The following is a 13,691-nucleotide window of genomic DNA, read 5'->3' on the forward strand; positions in this document are numbered from 1 at the left end:
TTTAAATATCTGCGGCACAACTAAATAAATAATAAATAATGATGGCATTTATTAAGCGCTTACTATGTGCAAAGCACTGTTCTAAGCACTGGGGAGGATACAGGGTGATCAGGTCGTCCCACGTGAGCCTCACAGTCTTAATCCCCATTTCACAGATGAGGGAGCTGAGGCCCAGAGAAGCTAAGTGACTTTCCCAAAGTCACACAGCTGACAAGCGGCGGAGGCGGGATTAGAACCCATGATCTCTGACTCCCGAGCCCGTGCTCTTTCCACGGAGCCACGCTGCTTCCCTTTAGGTGGGGGGTTTCCTTTCCCTCTTGGCTTTCTCATCATTGCTCTTACCTTAAGTTCTTTGCAACTCAGGATTCATGATAAGAGCCATCATCAATCATATTTATTGAGCGCTTACTATGTGCAGAGCACTGTACTAAGCGCTTGAAAAATGTATCATCGTCATCATCAATCGTATTTATTGAGCGCTATTGAGCCATGATTCGAGTGTCAGAATAAGTGTCGGGTGCAAGCGTGTTAACTTATTCTCTGCAAGTGAAAGATAGTTCCATATCAGTTATCAAGAAGGGAGCATAGTTGATAAGGCTTCTTTTAAAAAAATTTACCCTTCAGTGACTTTTTTATGGTATTTGTTAAGCGCTTCCTATGTCTCAAACACTGTTCTAAGCTCTGGAGTAGGCACTCCTTAACTGTGTAGGGAGAAGAGGTGTTGAATGCCCATTTTGAAGTTGAGAACACTGAGTCTCAGAGAAGTTAAGTGACTTCTTATACAGTCATGCAGCAAGTTCGTGCAGGGATTAGAACACAGGTCCTTTGGCTCCAACCCCGTGCTTTATCCCCCAGGCCACACTTCTTCCCTATTTGTAATCGGTGTCTTTGAATGTTATTTTATTTAAGTTGACTGTCTATTTAACCCAGTAGTACAGAGCAATTTTACCGTTTGGCAGTGATCTAAAGTGGGGAGAGAAACTTACAATTTATGCCTGGGTACTCAGCAGTCAGTTTTCAGTACAGGGTCATTTTCATTATTCCTATCTTTGTGACATGTATAACTGCAAACTCAAACGCAGGAAGATTGAAGGAGGTGCGGTGTCTCCCATAGTAGAGCATTTGAGTATCCTCTAGGTGCGGTTCACTGTGCTAATTTACCTGGGAAGTACTAAGAAAAGTAGTGACATGTTCCTGCCCACAAGAAGCTTACACTCACAGAAGTTCGAAGCCGGGTGCAGGTTAGAGCTCCCAGCCGCTGCCATTTCTAATCAGTGACTCGATGCTGTGGACCATTTGGCGCCTGGAGTAGTTTATATCTCTGTGCTACTTTGAGCCCGAATGACTTCATCATCCATTTCTGTGCTGGCAGCCCATTTTCATTATTATTCTTCTGTATGTATGTATGTATTTATGCATATTAATAGACTGTGAACTTGTTACGGGCAGGACCTGTGTCTGTTGTTGTATTGCATTCTCCCAAGGACTTAGTACAGTGTTTTGCACACAGTAATAATAATAATAATGGCATTTGTTAAGCGCTTACTATGTGCAAAGCACTGGTCTAAGCGCTGGGGGGATACAAGGTGATCAGGTTGTCCCCCGTGGGGCTTAGTCATCACCCCCATTTTACAGATGAGGTAACTCCGAGAAGTTAAGTGACTTGCCCCAGGTCACACAGCAGACATATGGTGGGGGCGGGATTCGAACCCATGACCTCTGACTCCAAAGCCCGGGCTCTTTCCACTGAGCCACGGTGCTTCTCTAAAAATTCATTCCAGTATTTAACCAGCAAAGAAGATTTCCCATGGGCAGATGCCACCCTGAAGGCCAGTGGATTTGGACGTCATCCAGCCTTTAGGGAGTTTCAAAGTTGAGAGCTTTCTGTAAGCCCTGCTCCCTGTGCCCCTAGTCAGCAATTCTAGGAATAAACAGCTTAAGCACTCACTAAATACGATTGAATAAATGAATCCTTCAACACATCCGATTTGTGGTTTACGGAGAGTGGCAGTTTTCCAAATTGGTTTGGGTAATTAGGGTGGCCCAGCTGACTGGTCTCCTCCCTTATGGTCCAGCTCAAAGATGCTACAGAGTAGCCACTTCCCATCCTCACCGGCCTCTTCCCCCAGAAACCTTTTTCCCCTTTTATCAACAACAGCAGGAAATTGTCCTTCATTGATCTTTGCCTTGCAGGCACAGTGTCAGGAGCTGAGAAAGAGGAAACAACTGGAGTTGCAGATCCTTTCTGAATCTATTCAGGGATGGGAAGGAGAAGATATAAAAACGATGGGAAATGTAATCTTTATGTCACAAGTAATGGTGCAGTGTGGAGCCAGTGAGGTAAGATACTTGGAAATTCCAAACGTTATTTATGATATATTTTCTTCTAACTCTCTTTTATTGTTTTCGTTAGGGATAAATGTCCAAAGAGGTCTTTATCACACCATCAATCAGTCAAAGATATTTGTCGAGTGCTTACTGTATGTAGAAAACTGCAGTAAGTGCTTGGGAGAGTACAATACAACAAAAACCCTGCCCACACGTAGCTTATAGTCTAGAGGAGGAAACCGACATAAAAATGAAGTGCGGATCGTCATCATCATCAATCGTATTTATTGAGCACTTACTATGTGCAGAGCACTGTACTAAGCACCTGGGAAGTACAAATTGGCAACATATAGAGACAGTCCCTACCCAACAGTGGGCTCACAGTCTAAAAGGGGGAGACAGAGAACAAAACCAAACATACTAACAAAATAAAATAAATAGAATAGATATGTACAAGTAAAATAAATAAATAAATAGAGTAATAAATATGTACAAACATATATAGATATGTTTGTAAGTGTTGTGGAGCTGAGAGTGGGGTGAATATCAAATGCTTAAAGAGTGAAGATCCAAGTGCATAGGTGATGCGGAAGGGAGAGGGCGGGAGTAGAGGAAATGAGGTCGGGAAAGACCTCTTAGAGGAGCTGGAGTTTTAGGAGGGCTTTGGAGGTGGGGAGTGAGGTGGTCTGTCAGATCTGAAACAGGAAGGAATTCCAAGCCAGAGGGAGGATATGGGCCGGTGATGAGTAGGTGAGATTGAAGTTGGAAGTTGGAAGTTTGAAGACTGAGATAGAGAAGCAGCGTGGCTCAGTGGAAAGAGCCCGGGCTTTGGAGTCGGAGGTCATGGGTTCGAATCCCAGCTCCGCCAACTGTCAGCTGTGTGACTTTGGGCATGTCACATAACTACTCTGTGCCTCAGTTCCCTCATCTGTAAAATGGGGACTAAGACTGTGAGCCCCCCGTGGGACAACCTGATTACCTTGTAACCTCCCCAGCGCTTAGAACAGTACTTTGCACATAGTAAGCGCTTAATAAATGCCATTATTAAGTACGGAGAGTAGGTTGGTCTGATTAGAGGAGCAATTGAATGTCAGGACTATGTAATACCCACAAATAATTTCACACATCTGTTCCCAAGTTCCTAAGAGCCCGAGTGGATGATTTTGTATATATGTATCTATTTATAATTCTATTTATTTATATTGATGCCTGTTTACTTGTTTTGATGTCTGTCTCTCTGTCCTTCTCCCTCTCCCACCGCCCCCCTATACTGTAAGCCCGTTGTGGGAAGGGACTGTCTCTATTGCCGTATTGTACTTTCCAAGCGCCGAGTACAGTGCTCTGTACATAGTAAGCACTCAATAAATACGATCGAATGAATGATTTATCTTGGCATTTGTCGTTTAAAGGAGACTAGCTTGCAGAAGCCCCAATGTTTGGATTAAATGCTTATTTCCTCGCACAGGGCTGTTTGATTTTTGATCAGTAACCTTCTACTCAAAATTGGTTTCTGCCAAACAATTCATTTTTCAGCACCTGGAAGCTAATGTCAAGTCCTGGTGAGCCACTGGGTCTAGTGGGCTGCCTATGCCACAGTTCGGCATTAGCAGACTGCTATTCTAGCCTGCTGCTCTCTGTTTAAATAAATGCAGGCTATATGGTGGTCTGAAACCCAGGCAGTCATGAGGCGAGATGATTCCTACCCCATAAAAACCAATGCATCAGGGTGGAAAGGTAATACATTCCTCCATTCAACCTTATTCACAACTCTCCGGGGCTTTCCTTTGTTCCCTGAGTCTATAAGTAACCCCACTGGTGAGGAGACAGGGAGGTAGAGAAACAGAGACCCACTTAGCCCTAGGCGATATTCTCTCCGCCCCCCCACATTGGTCCCAAACCCTCCTCACTCTTCACCTCTCCTTTAAACTGGCTAAACCTTCGGCAGCCATCAGGAATGGTGCTAGATTGTAAGCTCGTTGAGGGCAGGGAACATGTCTGCTTATTCTATTCTGTTGTACTCGCCCAAGTGCACTCTCCAAGCTCTGCGCATAGTGAGCACTCAAATATGATCGATTCTTTGATCGAATGCAGAAGGGGACGCTCACCCATCAATCCTGCCACTGTACTGTCCTGCTTAACTTTTTATTTCCCTTCCTTCCCCAAAAGTAGTAGCTTTCTGAGCCTCGTAAAGAAGCAAAGGGAAGAGGGAAGCAATTCACTGCTGCTAAAGCATCGGGTCCAGCGCCTTGACTGTGATGCTTTCCGTGGCACATTTGGTTCAGAGTTATTGCAGAGCCCTTAACGGAGCACTCGGGAAAGTACAATAGGCGTTATCTTTTAGTTTGAACGGTTAGAAAGCACATTCCAGGTGCAAAGTTTTTCTCAGTGTTTTAAAGAACGTCTGCCGTATTCTTGCATTTAGAGTCACCCTTGTTTCCTTTTCTACTTTAGGAGAAAGAAGAGAGGTATTTTCTGTTATTTTCAAACGTTTTGCTAATGTTGTCTGCAAGTCCTCGGATGAGCGGCTTTATCTACCAGGCAAGTAGATTTCACTTAAAACTAAGTGCTATATTCAGAAAGAAACTATATTCAGCTACAATTTCCCTGCTTGCCTGAAACTTCTCTGTTGTGGTGTCAACTCCCCCCACCGCCAGCCAGGAAGCACAGAATTTCGAACATGCCGACTTACATACCACAAACGCACTCCCCTTTCCTAATTGTTCAACAGTTTCCAAAGGGCTTTAATCAGAGAACTTTTACTGTAATTGCTTTGCCCTGCATGTTGGCTGTTCTCCCTGTAAAATGGATATTGGATTTCCAGCAAGTTAGGGAGGCACCGTAGCCCTGTATCCCTAAGTGCTAAGAAAAGATAAATACTTTTAAAAGTCTTTTTTAAAGTACCTTTCATGGCACATAAATGGATTTTCCGAGCCATACGTGTCTGGAGCTTGATCACCCTCTTTGAAATGTATCATTCTGAAATCCTGGTGAAGCCTCAGAAGGAAGCACTGAGTAATCCAAGACCAGCCCTTGCCTCCCCCTGCGTGGTCAGGCTCACAGTTTCTTTGCAGCACTCCCCCTTCATTTTCCCAGCCTCACGGTGCCGTGATTGAACGTCCAATCAATCAATCAATCAATCAATCGTATTTATTGAGCGCTTACTATGTGCAGAGCACTGTACTAAGCGCTTGGGAAGGACAAATTGGCAACATATAGAGACAGTCCCTACCCAACAGTGGGGAGTCCCAGCCTCACGGAGGTTTAGTGTTTGTGTCAGCAAGTCACCGTCCTTTTCCTGTAAGAACGTGATACACTAAGCAGTGGGGCCTAGGGGAAAAAACCCAGGCCTGCGAGTCAGAAGACTTGGGTTCTAATCCTGGCTCCGCCACTTGTCTGCCGTGTGACCTTGGGCAAGTCACTTCTCTGTGCCTTAGTTACTTCATCTGTAAAATGGAGATTATGACTGTGAGCCCCATGTGGGACGTGGAGTGTGTCCCACCTGACATCTCGTGTCAACCCCAGTACAGCGTCTGGCATGCAGTCAGCTCAGTGTGACTTGGTGGATAGAGCACGGGCTTGAGAGGCAGAAGGACCCGGGTTCTAATCCCGGCTCTGCCACGTGTCTGCTGTGTGACTTTGGGAAAATCACTTAACTTCTCTGTGCCTCAGTTACCTCATCTGTAAAGTGGGGATAGGAGTGTGAGCCCCATGTGGGACGGGGACTCTGTCCAACCTGATTAACTTTTATGTACCCCCGGCACTCAGAACTGTGCTTAGCACATAGTAAGCACTTAACAAGTATTACTAGAGATTACGCAGAGAAGCAGCGTGGCTCAGCGGAAAGATCGCGGGCTTTGGAGTCCGAAGTCACGGGTTCAAATCCCGGCTCCGCCAATTGTCAGCTGTGTGACTTTGGGCAAGTCACTTCACTGGGCCTCAGTTACCTCATCTGTAAAATGGGGATGAAGACTGTGAGCCCCCCGTGGGACAACCTGATCACCTTGTAACCTCCCCAGCGCTTAGAACAGTGCTTTGCACATAGTAAGCGCTTAATAAATGCCATTATTATTATTAATAATAACAATAAAATGCCATACAAAAATTAGTATTTAAATTTGGACTACTCCGATCAAGAAGGCTTTCACAGACGAGAGGCTTTTAAAGAAAATTCCTTGGCAGTAACTCTCATCAGGGATCCCTGAAAATAACAGGCAGAAATGATCGTGGAAATGGTGGAATACCATTTTAGTCGCGTGAACCTTCGGTTGCATGAGTCACCATTGATTTAGAGAACACCCACAGGAGAGAGCCCGCACTTGGGAGGGGACTCTGTGAAGACTAGAGGGAATATTTATTTATTTATTTATTTATTTTACTTGTACATATCTATTCTATTTATTTTATTTTGTTAGTATGTTTGGTTCAGTTCTCTGTCTCCCCCTTTTAGACTGTGAGCCCATTGTTGGGTAGGGACTGTCTCTATATGTTGCCAATTTGTACTTTCCAAGCGCTTAGTACAGTGCTCTGCACATAGTAAGCGCTCAATAAATACGATTGATGATGATGTTGGGTAGGGAATGTCTCTATATGTTGCCAATTTGTACTTTCCAAGCGCTTAGTACAGTGCTCTGCACATAGTAAGCGCTCAATAAATGCGATTGATGATGATGATGAATCCCTGCCTTCAAGCGTTGAACAATGTAGTAAGGGAGATTGATTATTAAGCCTTTTTCTGACAGGGAAAACTGCCGGTATCAGGAATGACATTGACACGGTTGGATGAAAACGAAGGGAATGACTATACTTTCGAAATCACAGGTCAGTATAATTCTGTCCTTCCTCGTACAGGTGTCAACCTTTTCGATACAGATTCACCCCAAAATGGTGCCACCTTTTGTAAAGGACAAGTGGGATTCTGGGCACGGGGGAGGAAATGATGACGTCCTCACGTTAGCACCTAGATTGCGAACACCTCAAGGCACAGGGTTCGTGTCTAATTCCCACCTATGACTCTTTCCCTGTGCTTAATACGGTGCTCTGTACCCAGTAAATGCTTAATACTTAATGCTATTACTATTGTTACTGCTTTCTTTGTGATACTTTCCCCTTGTGTAAGCGCATGGCGAGAAACTAGGTCTTCAAAGCACCCTGTCTTTCTGAGGTAGAACTGGCTCTTGCGTGGTGGGATTCTGCCAGTGCTTCCCAAGTTTCAAGGAAACCTACACTATTGTGTTAAATTTCATTTCACTGAGCGCTCACCTCCTCCAGGAGGCCTTCCCAGACTGAGCCCCTTCCTTCCTCTCCCCCTCGTCCCCCTCTCCATCCCCCGCATCTTACCTCCTTCCCTTCCCCACAGCACCTGTATATATGTATATATGTTTGTACATATTTATTACTCTATTTATTTATTTTATTTGTACATATCTATTCTACTTATTTTATTTTGTTAGTATGTTTGGTTTTGTTCTCTGTCTCCCCCTGTTAGACTGTGAGCCCACTGTTGGGTAGGGACTGTCTCTATATGTTGCCAATCTGTACTTCCCAAGCGCTTAGTACAGTGCTCTGCACATAGTAAGCGCTCAATAAATACGATTGATGATGATGAGATTTGACTGAGTTGTTCCAGTCAGCCCTCTTGCTTACCCTAATGATGGACCCAAGATCCATCGGGTTCAGATATTTCAAACAACAATGCTTTTTTTTCCGCCATAGTAGTATGCAGAGATAGGTAAAGCTGTGAAAATAGTCATCTGTATTGGAATTATTCTCACAGCTTTCCTGCACTTATATAGCTCTTCAGGGAGTTAGCACAGGCATGGGTAAAACTGAGCGTTACAAAATAAAGTAGAAAATGAATTAGGGTTAAGTATTTCCTTGGCTGTTCATTTTCAAAGTATTTTAATTGTGAAACGCAGGTACCATGATAGATAGAATCATCGTGTCATGCAACAACGGCCAGGATTTGCAGGAATGGACTGATCATTTGCACAGACTGACCAGAGGCCCCGGCCCAGGCCCCACATTAACCAAAGCGCAGTCGTGGAGTGCTCATTCAGTAAGTAGTTCGCATGGTTCTCTGCCTCCGGTTTTGAGTTGTGTCCAGGTGTTGATTAGCCTTCTTTTCTCATAACAAATTTCATGTATCTAAAATATCAGAAGAGCTCTGAGGGAATTTGCTGACTCTACATATCGTATCACGCATCTTACATGGATTCCAAGACTTTTCCAGACTAAATGAAAGTTTTCTGTAATACTGCCCAGTGTGACGTGGATACGTTTTAGCACTCTAATCCCCAGGATTGTCGTTTGAGTTGGGTTCTTCCTGAAAATCCAAGAAACAGGGCTGGTCAGTAATTGGAACAAAATATTACACCCTGTTGCTGAGTCTTAGTAAATGAATTTTCTTCAGGGGCGGAAAATGAGGTATTTCCAGGGTTCCAGTGGAAAAAAGGACAGGTTTAGTGAAGGACTCAGTTTAGTGCTGTATATTACAGTACAAAAACACTGAAACTTGAAGTAATAGATGCTCAGACTATGGAGTTCATTCCCCCTCCGGAGGAAGGAGATGAGCCCTGTGTGGAACAGAGTGATGTTTCTTCTACCTATATTGTATCTACCCCCAGCACTTGGCACATAGTAAATGTTTAACAAATGCCAACCATAATTTATTATTATTTATGATATTTTCTACTAGAGAAACTTCTTCTAGCTTCAGCTTCTCTTCCTTTCCTGGTGCTAAACTGCGTCCACACCTCAGGCCAAACAGAGCTGTTGTCTTTCTTCCAATGTGTGACTTGCGTTGACATTCAGATGACAAGCTGCCCGTATCTCATTTAGACACTTTCCCAGTCTTTTAGCTATGCCGGACAGACTCGAGGACCACTGGAGCCTCCTCAGATTCTAAAGCCCTGGAGCTTAAGTTGTCTCAGACCTGCACCTCCTCTTAGACCTTCAGCGGCCCTAGGTTACAAAGAGGTAATTTTACTCCATTCGGTATATTAGCTGGGAGAAGTTAATGACATGGAAATAGTCCTTATTTCTGTTATGCCGCTTAGCCTGAGTAAACCTTCAATCTCAACCTTCCATTACCTCCCCCGAAGTAATCGTATGGATTTAAGCCCCATGTCCTGCTGTTCCTGTGTGAAGGCACTTCATAGTTTAGTTAGGTCTGCAGCACAAAATTTGAGATTTCACAACTTTATCTCAAATGAGCTCTTTGCCCGTCCCTGTTGTTTAATCTCTAACTGTACACTTTATCATCCCACTAGATTGTAAACTCCCTGAGGGCAGGGATCATATCTATTACCTGCTTTGTTTTGTACTCTCCCGAGCACACAGTACAGTCCTCTGCACGCAGTAAGCACTTAATAAATTCCATTCATTGCTTGGTTCGGTCAGTCTTTGTAAAAACTGAAGAACTAAATGGGTCAAATCCGAGATCCCTTTGAGGTGTGAGATATGCTTTTGCTATTGTAAAACTAAAAATGAAGTTGCTGAGACCTGTGCAGTTGAGGATTAGAGTTTGATCCTAGATAATATATTGCCGAAGGATAAGGAAAGTATATGCAAAAGGAATTTTTTTAAGTGAAAGTACTCATCTCAGAGTTAGTCCTAGAGACTGTTTTGGCTTTGGGCAGTGTGGAGAGTGCAAAGTCTAATTTTTCTTCACACCCTGTAGCCAGGAAACCTCAGTTAACGGTTGATATAATCTCCATTTTGACTTTTCTAGCCATACTAGGGTGTTTTTCCTCCTTTGTTTCCAGGCCTCGTTACAAATTTCAAAGAAGAAGATCAAGAGTTAGTGAACATTTGACTGACACGCCTGGTTCAGTGAGAACACATTGTAACCAGGTTTTCTTATTAAGGAAAAATAAAAAAGATCACCATCCGTTTGCCAAGTGAGACCGTGGCATATTTCTATTTCAAACGAGTACATTTTGACCTAGAGGGCAAAAACAAGTTTTGTTAATGTTCATTTGGTTGAAAACTGGATGTGGCTGCTTTCAATGAATCTGTCCCTTCAGTTCTTAGAGCTAGCAGTCAATCAATCCAAAGAAAGTGTGGATCCTGTAGGAACCGTTGCTCTCTTGTCAGATCCATGTGGTAGGAGAAACAATCCTTGATTTAAAATCCCTTTAATACACACCAACATTCAGAATGTGTCCGGAGTCAGGCTGACAGACATGTCTTGGGATCTGAGCCGGGCCACCTGCAAATAGCCCCTTCTCTCTTTCCCGAGCATAGAGCCTGACTTTGTTTCAAAAGCTAGCCTCCCTTTTTAATAGTGGATATTTCACATCTTACTGCTTAAATTCTGATACAAGTAGGCGTGAGGGTAGGGCTTATTTAATTCTTCACGAAATTAACCTATTGAAACTAAGGCATGATGCTTTTTTTTCTGCTGGAGGAGAAAAGTGATTAATAAGTTCTTGCCGGATAGTTTGTGATTGAATTATTTCAAGCATTTATTATTCTGCATGGTAACTGCACTTGCTGGGCTTTTGCATGTTGATATTACATCTAAAACCAGTTGGGAAATGTGATGTTGATCTTTCTAAGGTATTACTTACAACTAACATTTCAAATATTGTTTTAGACTTATTGATAAAGTGGACTTGGTCAATATATAACCATCAACCTCTCATGCTCATCTTCTCTTTCTTTACATATTCATTTTAGAGGATGTCTTATATCTTAAAGGTAAGGGTAGTAAAATCTCTTTGCTTATTGTGACATATTGCTTGTGCTAAACCTTTAATAAGTGAAGCTTTCCTTTCGTGCTTGCTTTCTCCCTTGTTACGTTTGATGGCTAATATTTTCGGATTTTATTCTGACACGTAAGTACTCTTTAAACAGGCCCTCATGAAATGTGTATGGAATTGTCACGTTAATATGCCGAATGAAAATTTTGTCTGTGCTTCTGTTTTTGTTTTTAAATGTCCTTCTAGTATTTTTGTTGCATGTAACTTTATTACATCCGTTGTCAAGTCAGAGAAGAGAACTGTGGCTAGGTGGAGGAAATTGTCTTCTCTATCAGCTCCTCACTGCTGATTATATAATTTACTATTAGATTGGTGAGGGTCATATTTTGGGAAATATTTCCTTTAAGCCCTTGATTATTTTTTTCAGGCCCAAACGTTAAACTTCCTAACTTGCTCCTTTTTCCTCTACAGAATTGGAAGCTGCTTTTTAAAAATTTGGCCTATATACCAATACATACATTTGGTTTTATAAAGAAAGAGATTCATTAAAGTAAGCATATGATGGTGTTTTTTTAAAAAGAACTAATGGAATACATATATGATGCTGTGGGCCAGAAAATCCCCAATTCTGTTTTTGTTTGACTTGGGAAGAAATATTTAACTTCTGTGCCTCAGTTTCCCTATTTGGAAATTGGAGAAAATCCTCTTCCACTTTGTGTGGTTGTTGCTTGATTTATTATTTTTTCTGAAGGATTTTCAAGATGAAAAGTGTTCTGCTACTGTTTAGTAATAACAGCAGTCCTTGCTGTTGCATGCCCTTCAGAATTTGACAGCAGGGATGCCAAAAAAAAATTGAGAACCCTGACATTTCCCTTGGATAGCCATCAGTCAAATTATCTGCAGAGGATGTCCAAAACTGTTTTAGTTGGTTTGTTTTTCATTTCTTGAGATTTATGCCTCACACTTGTCCATGTGCAGATTGAAGAGGGAGAATGTCATTGCCTCTACTGTATTTCATTTGATTTTTTTTTTTAGTTTATTGAAGCTGTGGAAAAGCAATTAAATGTGTTTGCCCACTAAAACTCTTAGGATAATGAGACATTCTCTTCAAATTTATTTGCTCCCCATGTTTGCTCTTCTTTGGTAAAGACATCTCTTTTAATACATTGAGAAAACTGTTCCTTACAGGATTCCAGTAAGAGCCCCAAAACAATGAAGAAGTTTCTACATAAAAGGAAAACAGAGAGAAAAGCATCATCAGAAGACGAATTTGCTATTAGAAAAAGTACGTATTCGCATCTTGAGTGCCAACTTTCTATTTGAATGAGGGACTGTCTCAGGGACCTCCAGAGGCAGACAGAAATCCAGGGAGCGGCGTGGCTCAGTGGAAAGAGCCCGGGCTTTGGAGTCCGAGGTCATGGGTTCAAGTCCCGGCTCCGCCACTTGTCAGCTGTGTGACTTTGGGCAAGTCACTTAACTTCCCTGGGCCTCAATTCCCTCATCAGTAAAATGGGGATTGAGACTGTGAGCCCCCCGTGGGACAACCTGATCGCCTTGTAACCTCCCCAGCGCTTAGAACAGTGCTTTGCACATAGTAAGCGCTTCATAAATGCCATTATTATTATTATTATTATTAGGGAGACAGGGAAGAGACAGGTTTTGGGAGGGGAAAGAAAAGACCTTGGCCAGTCCTGGAGGTGGCTGAAGGAAAGAGAATCATCCGTCCTCCCACTAAAGTATGATGAGGGCACAAACTGCCCGTTGCCTGGCCCTAAAGGGAAGAAGGGGAGCCGACCCCGGGAGGGAACCATGCCCCCCACCCTCCAGAGCTGGGCCAGAGCTTTCTCTCATCCTTGCCTTTCTCTCGGCGAGAAAGCTACAGGTGATTAGATCCTACTTCCAACCACATTCAGCAGTAGCCAGTGTCCAGAGAGAAGGCCTACCAGTCTGCACCTTACTGACAGGGTAACCTAAAAAAATGGGCCGCCACCTTGGCAGTTCCCCCTTTGGCCATCCCCATCCACTTCCCGGGAGTGGAGGCGGAAGGAAATCACTGAGCCTGCCTTTCCTGCCTCCCAAAAACCATTGGGTTGATGTCAGTGACTCTGTCTCCTTAGTACCAGTTCATTCAAGGGGGAAGGAAGCCCCTGTTTGAGCTTTCTGAAAGCTCAGCAGGAGAAGCAGCGTGGCTCAGTGGAAAGAGCCCGGGCTTTGGAGTCAGAGGTCATGGGTTCGAACCCCGGCTCCACCACGTGCCTGCTGTGTGACCTTGGGCAAGTCACTTAACTTCTCGGAGCCTCAGTGACCTCGTCTGTAAAATGGGGATGAAGCCTGTGAGCCCCATGCGGGGCAACCTGATCGCCTTGTATCCCCCCCAGAGCTTAGAACAGTGCTTTGCACATAGTAAGCGCTTAACAAATGCCATCATCATCAAGTATGTGGAGATGGTTGAAGCAGCTGACGGGAGCAGTTTGTCCTCGGGGTCGCCTGTCACATAAGTAAACACAAATGGAATATGTGGTAGCTTCCAAGACTTTGGAACGAACTATCTTCTGCCAGACTGTAAACTCTTGTGTAGGGAATGTATTTACCAACTCTGTTGTATTGCACTCTCCCAAGTGATTAGTACAGTGCTTTGCACAGAGTAAGCACTCAACAAAT

General features: G+C 43.4%; 1 protein-coding gene across 1 annotated transcript in view; it reads left to right on the top strand.

Annotated features, from left to right (window-relative positions):
- Window positions 1–13,691, top strand: part of ARHGEF6 (Rac/Cdc42 guanine nucleotide exchange factor 6) — a 101,622-nt gene that overhangs the window by 78,515 nt on the left and 9,416 nt on the right. Inside the window, exons 12-18 of the mRNA XM_038747918.1 lie at window positions 2,194–2,340; window positions 4,780–4,866; window positions 7,068–7,146; window positions 8,244–8,383; window positions 9,178–9,303; window positions 11,008–11,028; window positions 12,219–12,315. Of these exons, the coding sequence (XP_038603846.1) occupies window positions 2,194–2,340; window positions 4,780–4,866; window positions 7,068–7,146; window positions 8,244–8,383; window positions 9,178–9,303; window positions 11,008–11,028; window positions 12,219–12,315 (697 nt within the window). The remainder of the gene's footprint in view (window positions 1–2,193; window positions 2,341–4,779; window positions 4,867–7,067; window positions 7,147–8,243; window positions 8,384–9,177; window positions 9,304–11,007; window positions 11,029–12,218; window positions 12,316–13,691) is intronic.

Source organism: Tachyglossus aculeatus, chromosome 6, assembly GCF_015852505.1.
Source record: "Tachyglossus aculeatus isolate mTacAcu1 chromosome 6, mTacAcu1.pri, whole genome shotgun sequence".
Taxonomy (NCBI): domain Eukaryota; kingdom Metazoa; phylum Chordata; class Mammalia; order Monotremata; family Tachyglossidae; genus Tachyglossus; species Tachyglossus aculeatus.